This window comes from Thamnophis sirtalis, unplaced genomic scaffold (assembly GCF_051295495.1).
Source record: "Thamnophis sirtalis isolate CommonGarterSnake01/CBP01778 unplaced genomic scaffold, rThaSir2_p1.2 scaffold_2, whole genome shotgun sequence".
Lineage (NCBI taxonomy): Eukaryota > Metazoa > Chordata > Lepidosauria > Squamata > Natricidae > Thamnophis > Thamnophis sirtalis.
The window spans coordinates 84124494-84144191 of NW_028261382.1; the positions used below are offsets into that span (position 1 = coordinate 84124494).

The 19698-nt window shown below is 37.9% G+C and overlaps 1 protein-coding gene across 2 annotated transcripts in view; it reads right to left on the bottom strand.

The window, feature by feature from the left end:
- Positions 1 to 19698, bottom strand: part of UNC5D (unc-5 netrin receptor D) — a 377196-nt gene that overhangs the window by 94277 nt on the left and 263221 nt on the right. For both annotated transcript variants that reach the window (XR_015695566.1, XM_087706239.1), the window contains exons 5-6: positions 2929 to 3109; positions 1132 to 1299 (exon numbers count right to left, since the gene is read on the bottom strand). Coding sequence is in view for 1 of the 2 variants with exons in the window: in XM_087706239.1 (XP_087562365.1) it covers positions 1132 to 1299; positions 2929 to 3109 (349 nt within the window). In the remaining variant the exon portion in view is untranslated. The remainder of the gene's footprint in view (positions 1 to 1131; positions 1300 to 2928; positions 3110 to 19698) is intronic.

The window sequence follows — 19698 nt, forward strand, 5'->3', positions numbered from 1 at the left end:
TGGCCATGGGATACTGCAACCATCATTAAATATAAACCAGCTGCCAAGCATCCAGAATTTCCAGAATTTCTACCCATCCAATCAGATCGAATAGGACAGCCATGCTGCAGATCCATCAGCCAAAGAATCCCAATTGATGGAAATTAGAAGACAAGCTTTTTCTAAGTATTAAGATACAAATATAAAGATGAAAAATGATACAAATTGATTTATTATAGGGAAGTATAATGTGGAAGAAAAAATATATTCTTATGTAAATATAAAGTTGGGGCCACTGGAATGTCACCCCGAGAACTCATTAAGAGCCAAGGTGGCGCAGTGGTTAAATGCAGCACTGCAGGCTACTTCAGCTGACTGCAGTTCTGCAGTTCGGCTGTTCAAATCTCACCAGCTCAGGATTGACTCAGCCTTCCATCCTTCCGAGGTGGGTAAAATGAGGACCCGGATTGTTGTTGGGGGCAATATGCTGACTCTGTAAACCGCTTAGAGAGGGCTGAAAGCCCTATGAAGCGGTATATAAGTCTAACTGCTATTGCTATTGCTATTAGATAAAGAAAATAAGTAAGGGCAACAACGGAAAGGAGGGAGGTAGCTGAGGGGAAAGAAGAAAGGGCAAAGCAGAGGAGGTAAGGGAGGGGAAGTAAGACTAGGAGAGAGGATAAGAAGGAGAAGAAGAGAGGAGGAGTGGGGGAAGGGAAGAAGAAAAGAGGAAGGAGAGGAAGAAGAAAGGAGAAGGCAGAGAAGGAAGGTTGAGAAGATGGAAGGAGTAGGGTTGTTGTGAAACAAGATGGAGGTAGGGGATGGCAAGAAAGTGACCCTAACTGTGTTTTCTATATTCATGAGAAGATTGTGATAAATGTTTAATAGCTAATAGATAAACGTCAAGAGTATTTACAAGAATGTATATTGTGAATGTATATGAAAGGAAAAATAAAATTTCATTTTAAAAAAAGACAAGCTTTTTCTGCAGCAGCCCTGCTCTGTGAAACATCCTCCAGTGATTAGAATGCCCCCAACCCTATTAGCCTTCCCTAAAGCTTTAAGGACCTGGCTACGAACCCGAGCCTGGGGCTCTACAAGCGCTAAGGGCCCTGCCTCCCGGCTACACTGTTATCAGGATATCTTGCTTACTGGGACACAATGATGTGCAGGTAATTTTCTGTACCGACATTCCTTCGCAGAAAGCACCACCATTGAGGGGAGCAGGATTGGTACATGTGCGGGATCTCTTTTGCATTCCTCTGCCACACTGGGCATTGCAGTTCGACCAAGTCGTCCAAGAAGACCAGCCTCCGTTCACTATACAAACACAAATATAGGGGAACAGGTAGATAGCACGTTAGAATTTTACAACAGGCAGTCTTTGTTACAAAACGTTCCATTTTCATTATTTTTTCCTTATAAACAAGAAGACGTGAGAATTATCGTCATTTCCATTTTACATGCTGATGGGCAAGTACTACTGAGATGCACCTATAGTATCAATAAATGTGTATGTTTTGGTAAGGAGCTAATGATGACATAGGCTCACTTTAATTATTTCAAAGCATATTTTTAAAAAATTGTTTTTTAATCCCACTTTTATTATTTTTATAAATAACTCAAGATACTTCTTTCTCCTCCAATTTTCCCCTCCTATAAGGTGAGTTGGGGTGAGACAGAATGACAACCCCAAAGTCTTCCAACTGGCTTTCAGACCTAAGAGAGGATTAGAACTCATGGTCTCCTGATTTTTAGGCTAGTACCTAAACACTAGACCAAAGGGGTTTTCATTTCAATAAGGAAAAGGAGGGAAGTGAAGCGAAGGGAAGGTTCGAGACATCCTTAGGTCTTAATCAATGAAATGCCATTTGGTACTTTAATAAGAAGAAAAGATGAAACAAACAAAGAAAGAAGCAGAAAACATCCCTGCTCCATTTCAGGTTCAACTGTTTGAAAAATGTCTGTAAGGTCATTGTTATTCTATGTCTTATGTTTGAGTAAGAGGCTCCACTCTTGTACAGACAGGTATCATTAGTATACATTAGACTTTGGATCTCAAGATATTGCTCAACTGCACTACCCAACATCCTTACCTTGATTACATCTAGTAAAAGTCGAGCTTCAGCAGGTTATAGACAACTATAGACTCCTCTTCAATATAACTGATATTTTACTATCTAAGAAAAAAGTGGGGAATATATAGCCCCAGTTCCACATTAATATAATTCTACTCCTCCACCAAGACACACTTCTATTCACTAATGAGCAATTGACTTGTACCTCTTTTCCCACTCATTCTCACCAAAGTATAAATAGAATTTATGTAATCACAACTTTTATGCTCTCAATTCTATTTTGAAATAAAGGATCTTAATCTTTGATTGAACAGAGAAGTGTTAATAAGTTATTTTAATGTTGTTAAAAGTTATTGCTATTAAAAACAATAATAAAATTATATTTTGCTTGGGTGCAAACATACTGTAGTTCATGAACAGTTAGAAGTCAGGAAAGGGAGCATTGTCATGATCTGTCTCCTTATTACTATTAGGAGTAGAAAGTTTATTAAACTTTTTTTCTTTCTGTCCAATTGTATTTAATTCTTGGAGACTGCCTGGACAAGTTGTTGCAATTTTGTTGGCATTGTTTTCAAAAGTTATTTGCCATTATCTCTGTTTTAGGGCTGAAAGAAAATGTCTATCTCAGGGTCATCCATCTGGCTTCATATCTAGAGTGGAACCAGAATTCAAAGCCACCTGGTTTCTAGCCTGATGCTTTAACCCAGTATTTTTCAACCTTGGCAACTTTAAGATATGTGGACTTCAATTCCAGGAAATCCTCATCCAGCAGTGATGCTTAAAATAAATGGATGGATGAATTCATTAACAATATTGATCAAGCAAGAGTGATACTCAGTCCAAGAAATTACAGCATGTCACACCTACTGACCATACACCACAACTGTGGCTGAGAGGCTTCTTCTTTTGGCAACAATGTTGGATGCCATGCAAGTGTAGTTCCCAGAGTCAGACAGACGGGCTTGACGGATAATTAGATTATGATCTGCTCGGGTATCAATATTTTCATCCTGTTCAGCATTGACCGGTTCTTCATTCTTAAGCCATTCCACCTTAAAGGAAAGTGAGTGGAGAAAAAACAATTCATAAACTATGAATGTTGATATACCACTCTGATCACTATTTGAAATTAATTATATTAAAATAGACAAATCTGGCGCTATCCCTGGAATCTCTTAACACTATCCATGTTGACTAAGCATAATGGGAATTGAAAAGGCTCGGATGGCATCAAATGATCCTCCTCCAATTAATAGCTGCTTGATAAAGTAGGATGACAATGAATTCAGGTGAGAAAAAAAAGCAGGACATGCAAATAATATGGAACCTTCTTTATTTGGTGCATAGGAACAGTGAGGAAAGTTGAATTTACTATGCATTTCCTTGGATATCTATACAGAAGTCTATATATTACAGACATTAATAAAATAGGATGTTGATAAAAGGGCAGGAGAGATACAGAACTGGTAAAACAAGAATGCAGAGCTTCATGCTGTTCTGTGTCTTCAGAACTGGAAAAAATGTGGCAAATAAGGAGATCCAGAGAAGAGGTACAAACCTGGGAGATAATGGGAAAAAGAAAGGAGTAGGATAGACCAGGTAAAGTCACAATACACAACCCCATTCTCCTCCCTGTCTGAGGCATTACACCAAGACACTTTAGAAATAGAAGTATCTTCACATAATGTGAAGTATCTCCAGAGATAAAGCTAAGAGCAATCACTTTACTGAGGCAGATGGCTGAAAAATATCATAAGGAAGCAACAAAATCAAAGCACAGCTTCAGAAGCTTCAGAATTGGGCAGAGTGATGAACAAATATTTCTTTGTCTTCCAATTCTATGAGCCTATGAGACTTCCCTTTCCTTTTTCAAAGGAAAGAAGCAGCATCCCTCCTCTCTTGGGAAAGCATTGCAATGGGAAATCCCTGCTAGTATTTTCCCCATGGCATGAAGCAATCCTGAGGTTCCAAAGATTTTTCTTAAAAATCACAAGCTCTGAACCTTAAAGACTCCCCGCCCAACTCTGAGAGAAAGTTTGTTCCATTCCAAAGAGCTGTCTCAAATCTGCTAATGGGAAACCACACCAAAGTACTTGATCCTGCAGAGCAGGGAAATTAAGTGCAAACACTGTATCTTCCATCCATAAAGGAGAATATTTGTATCTCAGGGCTGAAATGAGGATCCTTGGTGCTCTCTGAGCTTAGCTGTTTTCTTGCAGATGTTGCCTTATGCAAATCAGGTAACATCGTCAATGATAATCACTGATAGCACTGATGATGTTCATTTGGATAAGAAAATGCCCCCCCCAAAAACAACCAAGCTCAAAGAGCAAGGACCCCTCATACCTTCCATCGAAACATTAAAAAGTGTATCATCTACACTTTTCCAATGAGTATTTCATATCTATAAGAATTAGCCAATGACAGTTAAGTCACAACTCATTTTCAGGTCTCAAACCTGATCAGATCACCCCAGGTGACAGCCCAGAGACATGGAGGCAATCAGTGTATGGATCTGCAGGCTGCAGGCATTCATTAGCAGACTGTTCTGGGCAGATGGCTGGCAATTTGTAGATTTTCTAGTTTATAAACAAATCGGCAGCCGACCACTATCATGGCCAATTAGAATCCATGCCAGGCAGCAGGTTTTTTTCCCCCCAGCACCATTTATCATGTTGGTTAGCTAGGGACAGAAAAAGCAAAATCAGGTTTCTGTTGGACCTATGATGAAAAGATGAGACTAGTGAGAAAAAGTGGAAAAGAAACACAGGATTTATGATGAGATTGTTTACATTATAGCTGAGTATGAATGCGTGTAGACTAATAAGTTATCTTAGTATGTCATCATTCAAATAATCAAACAGATAAACAGATAAATAACCATTTTAGCTTAAAATAAAGATGGTCCTAATATAAGTGGCCCCTGACGTTTCCAAGGATCAATGTTTCCTGCCAAAGCAATGATTTGGCCAATTATAAATAGGTTTTAATTTACAAGAGGCTTAACATGTCCCTAATTTGTAATAACTCCAATGCCTAAATGGGAGAAGATAATCTACTTATTCCAGTACTATCTTTTATTTTATTAATTAAATGCTCAGAAAAATGGGGAGGGGGACCACTTTTGGCTGCAAAAATATTGCCTGTTGCAGTTATCATGCAAGCAATGTTTTATTTTCTTTACTTAGCAATAGCAGTTAGACTTGTATACCACTTCATAGGGCTTTCAGCCCTCTCTAAGCGGTTTACAGAGTCAGCATATCGCCCCCACAGTCTGGGTCCTCATTTCACCCACCTCGGAAGGATGGAAGGCTGAGTCAACCTTGAGCCGGTGAGATTTGAACCGCTGAACTGCAGATAGCAGTTAGCTGAAGTGGCCTGCAGTACTGCACTCTAACCACTGCGCCACCTCGGCTCCTATCTTCCCATATATGTTTTTTTTTAACTTTTTCATATCCCACTTCCTCCTTTTTATTTCCACTATCTCTGGAAGGAATCTAAAGGTATTTTAAGACAAGAAAATATTGTGAATTCCTTTACTGGTAGCAAAAATAGCTACCAGATATTTTCAATTTACCTGTGCAGGTTCTAGAGCAGTGATGGTGCACCTTCTTCACCTCAGGTGCCAAAAGCACATGCACTATTATTCACGCTCACATGCCCAGCCCCATAATTTAATGCCCCCCATGCTGTGCCTCCTGTGCATGCATGCATGACCCCCCCTGCTGCCCCACACATGTGTGCCCAGCTTTCTAGGAGCCTGGGGAGAGGGAAAACAGGCTACCCCCCCCCAGAGGCCACAAATGGCCCATTTTCCACCTTCCAGTGTGCCCGGTAGGTCCATTTTTCACCCTCCTCAGGCTCCAGAGGCTTTCTAAGAGCCTGGGGAGGGAGGAAAATGGCCCAACATGCAAATCGGAAGTTCGGAAATGGAAATGGAACTTGGGAAGTCTATTCCTGAACTTTCAATTTGCATGTTGGGTGGTTTTTTGCCCTCCCCAGGCTTTAGGGAAGCCTCCAGAGGGCAAAAAATGGTCAAAAATCAAGGCTGAAAATCAGCTGGCCAGTGTGCGCATGCATGCACGCTGGAGCTGATAGGGCAATGCCTCGCGTGCCCTCAGAAATGGCTCCATGAGACATAGGTTGGCCATCACAGTCCTAGAGTTTAAGTTAAGAATGATTTGAGCACAGAAAGTTCAAACTCATATACCCATGAGAATATTCCTGGATGTTTTGGATATTCTTCAGACTTGCATATGGAATGTAGTATCTCAGTTTGGAGGTTATAATAAACTACAACTTGGAATATTTTTTTTCCAGGAAAAATCTTCTGTCTCTAGTACATCAAGGAAATATGTGCATTATATATGGATGGGTATGTCAGCATTCCAAGTATCATGTAGAATTAAATCAGAGTCCAAGGCAAAATGATCCTTAAAGTTCCAATTTAATAAAGCAGACATCTTAGCACATCTGTGGAATCCCAATTCCTCCGGGATTTGGCGGCCTATAAATCTAATAAATTGAATTGAATTGAATTGAATTCTGGAAATTACATCAGAATCCCACCCAGTTAAAAGTTCATGATCTTGTCCCCACACCCACAAATCCATCACATGGTCCAATCTTCTTCTTCCACGCTGTCATCTCTACCCATCTGCTTCCGGTCAGATGTAAAAGTGCAGAGACAAAAGATGACCTTGGTCTTCTAGAAAAGAATGACAGCAACACATTCCACAATCCTACTCCTTTCTATTCCCCCCTCCCATCAACTATACTAATGAAACAGCATAATGAAATAAGAGAAAGTGTGGCAGGCTAAAATTCTAAAAGGAATATAATTGTAGGCCTGACAGGGTATTTGTGCAAAAGAGAGTCAGGGGATGAGGGAGAGATTGGTAGTGCTGCTAAATATAATAAAAGTTGCCTTCCTTTATGAGAGCATCTCACTTTCAGTTTGGATATAAAATTTAAAATAATAGACCTAGAAGCTTGACCATTCTGATTTACAGCTTGTTAATTCCTTAGGGTAGGGTGCCTTTTAACATATTTCCAAAACACTGTTAACTTCATTATTCATAGGAACTACCAAAGTAGGTGGTCTGCAGACAAAGAGACTTTCGAAAAAGCAAATGAAAATAACAGTGGGGGCTTTTTCTAAAAGATCTTGGTCTGACAGAGCCAACATCTCTTCATCTAAAGCTGGAAAAACATATAGGGATGATATTCCAGGAAGAAATGGTAAATTGCTATGAACTGAATTTAAGGGACACCATGAGATGTTCATATTTTTACTTTCTGAAGTTCATGTGTCAATGTACAAAGCCTTTAAAATTATGCTCATTTATCTTCATAATAAATCTGGATCATAAAGATTGCAATGAAAAATGAGCAACATGTTCAAGGTCACCCAATGATTTTTTTTTTTTTGCAAAGCTCATCAATCAAGGATTCTGGCTTTGGATCTTCTGGTAGAAATCACAATGCCATGCCCTTCCAACCTTACGACTGCTAACTCTTTCCCAGAACACCTGAAATATTTTGATGGGTCACACAGATGCGCCAAAATCTGATCCTGGATATCAGGGCTGTCAAATTCATCGCCCACAGACCAGATATGTCACATGCTGGCCATGCCCATGCCCAGTTTAGCAAAGGGGAGGGGAAAGCCTAGAGGCTGCGAGTTTGACAGCCCTGTTGTAGATCCTTTCCCATCCCAGAATTTGAGATATGAAGGAAGTTGGAAAAGTTATAACAATCTGATGAACCTGGTGAGAAAATGATCTGATTTCTACATTCAGAATGTCAACATTTCTTATATCAAAATATTAACAGAGGACAACAATAACAAAACCAATTACACCATCACAGACACCAATCCAATCAACTTTGAGAACATGCACACAGCCCTGATTTACTAATTTCTTTGACCTCCTTGGAGTATTTCAAAAATTTCATTTTTCCCCCTACAACTGCATATGAACTGAGCTGAAACACTGATGTAGTTTTCTTGTAGCATGGAAATGGTTTGCCAATTCTTTCTTCCAGGATGATAATAGTGTTGGATTACTTTCCAATGTATCTCACAGACCTGGGAATTTATTTATTTATTAAATTAGGGAAGGGGGGCACCCATCTCATCTAGAAGTGACTCTGGACAGCTTACAAACATTTAAACCAGCAAATTTTAAAATGATAAAACAGTAAATAATAATTTATCATTAAAATATGGAGGGGGAGAAGGGAGGATAAAGAACTTGGGGAGAGGTGGAGTCTTCTCTTAATCCTATAGCCACCTAATAATAAGTAATACCTTCCCATTGGGGCCCCAGGTCAACTGGTTAATCTTTAGGCCATTAAGGAAGGTCAGAGGATATAATATTGCAAAGGGCAGTAGCCACATCCAAAAATGCTCTTCTCCTGAACCCTGCTAGCCAAAATTTCTTCACTTATGAAGTCCACAGCATGCCTCTTATGCTGGCATCAGTGGAGTGGCCAAATCCTACATTTTAAAAGAGCTGATTTTAACAAACTCAGAGAATTTGGGAAAGATTCCTTGGATGAAAATCCTAAGAGGAAAAACAACTCAAGAAGCTTGGGAAACCTCTGTAAAAAACATTATCATAAAGTACCACTGAAAAAGAAAAAACAAGAAATCCAAGAAGAAACCAGCATTCTTTGCATTGGTCTTCCCACAAAAAGAAACTATAGTCCAACCTATCAAAAACATTACTGTAAAAGACTAGAAATAAAAGTTAAAATAAGCAGAAAAAAATGGTGAGAACACCTGTCTGATCTGGATGAATACAAATCACCAGACCTGATGGATTACATCCCAGAGGTTTTTTTATTATTATTATTTACTTTAATTCAACATAAACACACACAAAAAAAGAATCATCCTTCATTACATCTTGTAGAAAGCGTGTCGAGTGGTTACAGATAACTTTCGTGCATTTCTTCCACAGTCATTACTTATAGTTCATATTAGATTATACACTTTAAGTCAAAAATCTTTGTATATCTTACTATCAATGTACCACAATTTCCATTTGACTACAATTATTTGAACATGCTTTTACCTCAAATCATTCATACTTAAAGACACAACTACATAATGGCATTCATTAGGTATTTCAAAAAATCCTCCAATAACATTACACCTTTATAGCATCTTTTAAGTAAAAGTCAATAGATAACATTAAGCCTCCCGCCCTTTTTTTCCCAACTCACTGACTAACATTTATATCTAAGTTACTTTAGCCAATACCATAGCATGTATATATTGTTAAACAATGACCATTAACATTTCCTTGTTGTTATTATAATTGGCTAAAAAACATTTTACTATTTATGCCCCATCTCCTCTCATCAGTGCCCCCACCCAAAAAAACCCTTATACCTTTATAGCAAGATCTAAATGAAAATTTGTTAATAAAATTTATAGGTCTTTTTCCCAAGTCACAATTTACAATTTATATCCAAATTTCTTTTACTAAATTGTCAATACATGTATATATCATTACGCTGTATCCATTATCATATTATTATTATTGTACAATTGTATCACAGCGGCCAGTTGTTTCGCCGGATTTGGCAGTGGTTACTAGTCGGGCCCCACCCAGGGGCCTAGGACGTCGTAACGTATTTTCGTAATATGCGTGCAGATCCAAGCAGTGCAGCTTTTTGCATTTGACTGATGGTGATTTTGTCAGTTTTTAACTGTTTTAAATGTAATTCCAGTGCTTTTGGAATAGCGCCCAGTGTGCCAATTACCACTGGAATTACCACTGCTGGTTTGTGCCATAGTCGTTGAATTTCGATTTTTAAGTCCTGGTATCTTGCAATTTTTTCCTGTTCCTTCTCGGCGACCCTGCTATCACCTGGTATTGCGATGTCTATGATTGTGACCTTATTTTTCTCAACCAGTGTGATGTCTGGTGTATTATGCGCCAGTATTTTGTCGGTTTGTATACGGAAATCCCACAAGATCTTGACCATCTGATTTTCTGTGACTTTTTCAGGCTGATGTTCCCACCAGTTTGTTGCTGTTTTAATATTATAATTTTTGCACAAATTCCAATGGATCATTTGTGCTACTGAATTGTGCCGCAATTTTTATTATTATTATTATACAATTGTATCACAGCGGCCAGTTGTTTCGCCGGATTTGGCATTGGTTACTAGTCGGGCCCCACCCAGGGGCCTAGGACGTCGTAACATATTTTCGTAATATGCGTGCAGATCCAAGCAGTGCGGCTTTTTGCATTTGACTGATGGTGATTTTGTCAATTTTTAACTGTTTTAAATGTAATTCCAGTGCTTTTGGAATAGCACCCAGTGTGCCAATTACCACTGGAATTACCACTGCTGGTTTGTGCCATAGTCGTTGAATTTCGATTTTTAAATCCTGGTATTTCGTGATTTTTTCATGTTCCTTCTCGGCGACCCTGCTATCACCTGGTATTGCGATGTCTATGATTGTGACCTTATTTTTCTCAACCAGTGTGATGTCTGGTGTATTATGCGCCAGTATTTTGTCGGTTTGTATACGGAAATCCCACAAGATCTTGACCATCTGATTTTCGGTGACTTTTTCAGGCTGATGTTCCCACCAGTTTGTTGCTGTTTTGATATTATAATTTTTGCACAAATTCCAATGGATCATTTGTGCTACTGAATTGTGCCGCAATTTATAATCAGTCTGCGCGATTTTTTTACAGCAGCTGAGTATGTGATCAACAGTTTCATCAGCTTCTTTGCAAAGTCTGCATTTGGCATCATCAGAGGATTTTTCGATTTTGGCCTTAATGGCATTTGTGCGGATAGCTTGTTCTTGCGCAGCCAGAATTATTATTATTATTATTATTATTATTATTATTATTATTATTATTATTATTATTATTATTTATGGTTAATTAATTGTTAGCGAGTAAACATTTAATAACAATCTAAAACAATCTAGAAGTTACAAAGTTCCTACTTATTAATCACCAATAATAAAAAAAACTATTTTTTATTACCAACTTTCATTGTCAACCTATATCTTTCCAGTAACAAAACAGTCTTATCTCTCTTGCCAATTGTGGAGTCAGTCTTCTTTTTGTCTCCTTTATAAGGTTTTTATAGGCTTCTCTCCTCACTTTGTTGCTTGAAGGGTCTCTCAGATAATCTCCTTGCCCACCAGTTGCTACTAAAGTTAACTTGCCTTTGTTTGTCAATCTTGCTTCTGAAAAAAATTCTCTTCTTATGCCTATCATCATTAGTATTTTTTTCTCTTCTGTGTCCTGGAATCTGGGGTAGAGTTCCAATTTGTCGAATTCCCTTTTCCACATTCCCTTTCAATTTTCACCCACATTTGCTCCATTATTAAATTCATCTATTTTCTTTTCTTTATCTTCTATATCTTCATTCTCCCCTTTAATTTGGGGGTTTGATGAATTAAACCAGAGGGGAAATATATTAAGAGAGTTGGAAGAATCCTCTGAAAGAGAGACAGGGGTCTGGGCAGAAATCTTGAAAGCTAGGCAGCGGAAAAGGGTAGAGGTGGAATAAAAACCTAGATTGAATAGCCAAGAAGCAGATGCAGACATAGATAAAGATTCAAGAGAGGAATCTGGGAGGCAAGTCAAAAAAAGCATAGCAATCAAAGTATTGAAGTGGGCAAGAGACGATGGATAGATGATTTCTCTTTTTTGTTGTTCTGATTTCTCTCTCTCTCTCTCCCCCCTCTCTCTTTCTCTCTCAGTAGGTGACATGATTAGAAGCTAACTAGAGCTGAGGTGGCGCAGTGGTTAAATGCAGCACTGCAGGCTACTTCAGCTGACTGCAGTTCTGCAGTTCGGCTGTTCAAATCTCACCGGCTCAGGTTGACTCAGCCTTCCATCCTTCCGAGGTGGGTAAAATGAGAACCTGGATTGTTGTTGGGGGCAATATGCTGACTCTGTAAACCGCTTAGAGAGGCTGAAAGCCCTATGAAGTGGTATATAAGTCTAATTGCTATTGCTATAGCTAGGATAGAAAGGAAAAGTCTTTTAATAAAGGGTGACATGATTAAAAGCTAGAATAAGTGATACAAATAAGAGAATGGGGAATATTAGTGTATACACTTTTATATAAGAAAATAAAAGTAATAACAAGAGAAAACATGGAATAATTGAATAATGACAGATTGCAAGTTAATATAAATATGTATCATTATTAGAAATTATTAGATTAAACATTTATGAGATTAGGTGAAAGAAAAAAAATCTGCAGTATTTAAAAGAGTAATGATCATAGTAAGGTTACAATGTGATACAGAAGGGAGGTGCAGAGCTCTATTAAGTAATGTGACCAGATGTAAATGGGTATGACATAAGTCTTGCTCTAGTATAATATCGGAAAGAATTAGTTTTAAAATCAAACAATGTAGCTCTTCAGAACAGTTCCAAGGTTTAATAGAATAAAACTTTATTGTCACTTTAAATGTACACTAATCAGCTTACATTAAAATGAAATTGCATATACCCACATACATACACATATATGACACAGAGAAACATCACTCTAGTTCCAATGTATACATATAGCACATGGTGGTGGTGGTGGTTGTGGGGAGAATCCTGCGAATTTACAAGAGGTAATGTGTTCTGTTTGTACTTGATTATCCCTGGCTGTTTGACTTACCCTTATATATATCTAGAATATTTCTAATGGGGATACTAACAAAAAAGGGGGCTTTGGAAATGTATGTAGGGAGAAAGAAGTGTGAAAAAACTAGCTGAATGTTCATATTAGAACAAAAACAGGTTTTGTAAAGGAAGGAAAGAATGGAGGGAGGGAGGGAGGAAGGAAGGAAGGAAGGAAAGAAGGAAGGAAGGAAGGAAGGAAGGAAGGAAGGAAGGAAGGAAGGAAGGAAGGAAGGAAGGAAGGAAGGAAAGGAGGGAGGAAGTTACATATACTGAAATTATTGCTTTCTTTTTTTTAATCACAGAAAACTATCACCAAATGTTCATAATGCGATGATTATTCAGACATTCTCTCTCAACACACACACACACACACACACACACAAACACACACACACACACACACACACACACACACACACACACACACACCCCTCTTCCCAAGACCAGGTTTTGTTAACTGTTTCATGTTAGGTTCATGAACTCTATTTCATAATGACAGACAATGATGTACTCTAAATTTATTGTTTTCTCTTTTTTGGAAACCAGCATGCCCGGAATTGAAATGTTCCCATTAAGTACTGCTAAATTGCAAAATGAGCCTAAAACCATTCAGGGGCAGATAAGCACACATTTGCACCAATTATATGTTGTCGAGAGACAGTAGTTAACAGCATTATCCAAACGAAATCAGTTAAGCATTACACAACCCAGATAGAGGTAAGGATTAACATTTCCCTTAATAATAGGAGCAAGATTATGTCCCCATTTATTGACTTTTGCAAATAATTTGGATGAAGAAGGCCACTTCTCACATGTATCATGGAAATAAGGACTTAAGGAATCATTTTGGTAAGAAACTCAAAATATGAAATTTGGCCTGCTAAAAATAACCAGAATTAATGCATAAATATAAGAATCAAAAAGGAATGGTTTTGCTCTTTTAAGTTCTTCCCCACAGCTCTCTGGACTGCTAACATCTAATTTCAGAGCACAAATTACAAATACTCAAGGGACCTGCAAAACTTCACATAATTAGCATCAGATAGATGTCCAAAGCAGAAGAAAGGATAGAAGAAACTGTCGAAGAAAATTACAACCATGAGCAAATATAATTCATAATTATTTTTTTCCCTCCTAGCATTTTCCCACAAAGGTTCGCTTTTTAAAGCATCAACTGAATGTTGATTCATTGGCTGAGACAGCAATTGAACCATTGGTTTGTCATCTGAGCCTGATGTCATAAACCGAGAGAGTGATTGTGACTGATCCTGGGTCACCCAGCCAGTTTCCATGCCTAAGGCAGGACTAAAACTCACAGTCTCCTGGCTTCTAGCCTGGTGCCTTAAACCCTGGACCAAACTGCAATGATTGAAATGTTAACATTAACTTGTAAGCTCTATTAAGGCTTTTATATGAACATGGTCAGATCGTGCTGCCAAATCCATGTTCATTCTAGAAGTAAATATTGTCTGAAACAATTTTTTGTCTATGTTTCATTTTTTAGATATACAGTTTAAAATATAAGAATACACACTGCCAATATACCCTTGATCATATAATTGGTGCAAACCAAATAACATAAATGTTTTCATTTTCTAACCTTAAAACCAATTCCACCCAGAATAGACACCTATCAGTGTGTCAAATGATATGCGTAACTCTAAACTCAGGTGAATGAAACACAATTGCTGTTTTCAGCAACATGTTATGCCTACCAAAAAACATACACCTAAGATGTCTTGGTTTTGTCAATGTGGTGAATCCCATTGAAACTTGGAGTAGCATGATAGTGAAGGCAGTCGTTAAAAGAAGGTTCAAAATATTATAATTTTTCCATCCATCCAGCACCAAATTTCCAACTAAACCAAGATTAAAAACAAACAAAACCCCAAGTTCCTTATGCAAAGAGAAAGTCAAACCCAACAATACTGCAGTAATGTTTTGAGATCGGTATTTATGCAAGCCGTATTTCATGTGATGCATCCAATATGAATTCAGTCTTAATTAAAAGGATAACATTCCTCCCTTTGCGGCTGAAAATTAATCAGTTTAAAGGAATTGTTCCTCCAACTCAAGGGTTACCGAACTGATTCTGGTAGTAAGATACACAGTACTAAAGCACAGTTCAGCTCTTACTGTCTTTTCCGATCAAAGAAAAATTGGTTGCATAGAATTGCAGTTCAGCAATTTATTATTCATGCATTAACATTAAGTAATCAAGATACTGCGTACCTACTTAGGCAGAGGTGATATTCAGCAGGTTCTGACCAGTTTTGGAGAACCGGTAGTGGAAATTTTGAGTAGTTTGGAGAACTGGTAAATACCATCTCTGACTGGCCCCTCCCCCATCTATTCTCTGCCTCCCGAGTCCCAACTGATCAGGAGGAAATGGGGATTTTGCAGTAACCTTCCCCTGGAGTGTGGAGGGAATGGATATTTTACAGTATCCTTCCCCTGCCACACTCACCAAGCCATACCCATCAAGCCATGCCATGCCCATCAAGCCACACCCAAAGAACCGGTAGTAAATTTTTTGAATCCTACCACTGTACTTAGGTATAATAAGGATAACAAATGTGCTTCAGAAGTTAATCCTGAGCTGCTATGAAATGGAGAAAGGAAGGTTTGTGATTAAAGAATCACAATAGTAGCCTTTTTAGTTAGGAATGCCCTACCAAATTTCAGGCAGGACTTTTTTTTCTGCAATAGATACTCCCAAGGAGCAATGATTCCTCTTGTTGAATGAGGTGGACCTAAATGTGATGTGAGATGAAACAGAACTATTAAAGATGAATGCACTAATGCTGCTTAGAAGGTTCCACCACAAATCCGCGGTAGACTAAAGCGCGCTTGACGAAAGCGCGTACATGACGTCATCACAGCGCGATGAAAACGGCACGCTGTGAGTGGTAAACTTAAAATTAACGCGTAAATCTAAACCTAACCCCCCCAAACCTAACCCTAAACCTAACCCTAAGCCTAACCCTTAACCTAACCCTAACCCTAACCCTTAACCTAACGCTAAACCTAACGCTAACCCTTAACCTAACCCTAACCCTAAACCTAACCCTAAACCTAACCCTTACCTTTATGTGAATCGGCTTGCTTTAATTTAATTTTAATTTAATTTATTTTTAATTTTATTTGTCGCGCTGCTGATGACGTCATGTACGCGCTTTGATCGGGCGGCGCGCTTTAGTGGACCACGGTTTTGACGGGTCACAGCTTAGAAAGGTCTTCACACAACATACAAGGGTGAGACTATAGTAAGAGTATGGTAGAACTACTTGGAACCAAGGAAACATTAATCATCTCTCCTATACAACAACATGTTATGATGTGATTGATGAATATTAATATTAATTTGATTATAATTTGATTTAAGGGATGGTTAATCTCTTTGTTCCTCCTCTGTTTTATGTCAAGAAATTCTGCACTAAAACAATTGTATCCAATATATGTTGGAAATAAAACCTACTGGATTCTCAACTCCTTAAAGTGGAACAAATTAATTCAAAATACATATTCATTTCATTGAGGTCAGAGCAATTGGATCTGAATCACACTATGCTCTAACTGCATCTCTGGTTCCATTCAAATCCAATTGCTCTGTCCTCAATGAAATGAATATGTATTTTGAATTAATTTGTTCCACTTCAAGGAGTAAAGTTCAGTGACATCTTCCTATTAAAAATTAACAGAGACTATTAATATGGGTTGTCTTTAATTCTCCAAAACATCTGAGGGCAGGACAAGAAGCAACAAGAAGGAAATTTATCAAAGATGGATCCAACTTAGAATTAAGGAGAAATTTCCTGACAGTGAGAACAATTAATCAATGGGACAATTTGCCTTCAGAGGTTGTGGGTCCTCCATCCCTGGAGATTTTTAAGAAGAGACTGGACAGCCTTTTTTTCAGAATAGCATAGGGTCTTCTACTTAAGAAAGGTGTTGGAGTAGAAGACCTCCCAGGCATCTTCCAAGTCTGCTATTCCATAATTCTGTAATTCTGGCTGTAACATCTCATCACAAGATTTTAACATATCACAAATTTGAAAGAAGGTTGAATTTTAATGCAAAGACTTCATTCTGAAAATTATCACCAGGGTTATCTACAAAAGTAAATCTTCAAAAATAAAGCCTCTCTAGATGTTCAAACCACAAACTCAAGACTGTTCTTATAAACAGAGACAACAAATGCTTTTGTTCTTCTAAGCTCCTTCAATTACATTATAGGTCATAATGCAATAACACTAAGTTCCCCAGATATTGAATTAAACCATCTTGACATTTGGAGAAATCTGACCTTCTTTTTTAGTCAATATCCAAGACATACATTTAGATATGAGAACAAGGCTTCCAAATCTCCTTGAAAGCTCGACTGAGCTGGCTTTCAAATGTAAGTGGGGGAAATGTTTGTTTAGTTAAAAGAAAAAAACAAAGGTCAACATCACATCGGTTATAAGGGTGCAAAACACTCAATTTAAGAATTTGATGTTAAGAGCAATATTCTAAATTTAAAGGAGGACACAGCACGCTAAATCTCACATATGGACTACTTACCTACAATAAAGTTTTATTCTGTTGTTTCAAGTATAACTGGTTAATAGATCTAAATTCCATCCCTTCCTGTTTCTGTAATATAAAAATATTCCACATGGATGTGACATTATGATCCATTGAAACATCTGTTGTCCATGAACAATAGTAAAGAAAGAACAGGGATGGAAAAATCCTGCTTGTTGCCTCTAAAGGAAGGTTTCCCTATCTTTAAATGCCCAGATTTTGTTGGACTTTAATGTACAAAATTCCCAGGTAGCCTAGCAAGTGACCAGAGAGGGTGGAAATAATAATCTTGGGGCTACAGACATAGAATTTGGGGGACTGAATAGTTATCAAATAGTTACCATTTTCTCCAACCTGATGTCCCAGTGTATTTTATTTTGTTTGTTTGCTCTGCCAGCTGGGAATTAAATTTCCAGCATATGTGGGAAGCAGCTGGTTAGAGATAGCTGGTCTAAACCAAGGATAAAAAAAAACCCTTGCTAACTATTATATCATGTGTTATCTATAGATTGGGGACGACTCCCAGAATTTATACCAAATGTTTATTAGTCACTTTATTATGTTTATATAAAACTCTAAAATGTATCAATGAAATCTAAACAGGGGATAATAGGTGAGGAGATGAATGATATCAATTATAGGCTATGCCCTGAGCCATACCCAGTGTTTATAAACAGAAATTAGTACTGGTAGAATTCATAATATATGTTAGCCTGTGGAGCTGTATAGAATCAAGCACAAAGTTAGATAATTTGTTGCTTAATTATACAACCTTGATAGCGCAGTGTTAGAACCCAAATATTGCAGGCTAAGTTTATCCACTGCCAGGAGTTTGATCCTGACCAACTCAAGGTTGACTCAGCCTTCCATCCATCCAAGGTGGGTAAAATGAGAACCCAGATTGTTAGGGGTAATATGCTGACTCTGTAAACCGCTTAGAGAGGGCTGCAAAGCACTGTGAAGTGGTATAAAGTGGTATAAAGTCTAAGGGCTAGTGCTAGTGCTTGCTAATGTATTGGAAAACACACAGGCACAAACAGACATGATAATTATATAAATTATTAGGTTTATATGCATATTTGAATAGTATTTGTATCAGATACATACTGTGTGTGTGTGTGTGTGTGTGTGTGTGTGTGTGTGTGTGTGTGTGTGTAGGCTATGTATATCATCAGTATAGATAGATGATTGATAGATAGATAGATAGATAGATAGATAGATAGATAGATAGATAGAGATAGATAGGTTTTTTTCTATATCTGCCTGTCTGCCTCTGTTTTTGTCTGTCTGTCTGTCTGTCTGTCTGTCATCTATCTATCAATCTTATGATCTAAAATTGTACCTATTTACCAAAAATGTTTTTTTTATTTAGTTATCAAATGTAGGTATCATCCAGTGGTGGGTTTCAAAAATGGTTTGAACCTACTCTGTGGGTGTGGCCTCCTTTGTGGGAGTGGCTTACCACCCATGTGACCAGATGGGAGTGGCTTGCCACCCATGTGACCGGATATGAAGATGTCGACGACACTTGTCAGAACCACCTTAAATTACCTCACACACAGCACTGGCATGCATAAGAATATGATGCAAACTTGTTTTTTAAAAGGCATCTTTGGTTTGCGTTAAAACAACTTCAACACACGCAATATTCTGATTGCATCACAAACGCAGTAGTCACCCTTACCTTTCACAGAGGCACTGAGTTTTATAAATATGAGCATGATAGTGTAGAATAATCATATCCAAGGACCAGTGGTGGGTTTCAAAAATTTTTGGAACCTCTTCTGTAAGTATGGCCTGCTTTCCGGGTCCACTGGTGGAACCTCTTCTAACCAGTTCGGTAATGGTGCGAATAGGTGCGAACTGGTAGGAACCCACCTCTGGTGTAACCCATCTCATTCCATTATTCTATGTTTTCCCCTTTGTTGAATGTGTTCACTTTATTAAAAGCACTATGTGCCCCCCCTTTTTTTTGACAATGTAATTTTGTTGCAACTATCTTGGGGAGGTTTTTTTTGTCATTTTAAAAACAATAAGAAAATAAATAAAATGTCAAGCAATTAAATTGTTGATATTAAATAATATCAACAATATGAAAGGAGGACAAATGGAAAATCACATTTTCTACCATGATGTGAAACATCATAAAACCTGTCCCAATCTTTAAGAGATTCTTCTTTGATGTTGCCTGGTTCCTGGGATTAGAATCAGGAAAGGTTCCTTTCAATTTTCACCTTCAAAAACCCATAAGGGGATTTTTAGAATTAAAGAAAACAATATCAAATTGCACAAATAAAGTGTGAACCTCACACAATGTTCATATCAAATATTATATCTTTTGTATTCCTGGGGAAAAAAAACGTCATCCTCACTGTCAGTTAGTTCTTGCTCGAGAGTCTCGC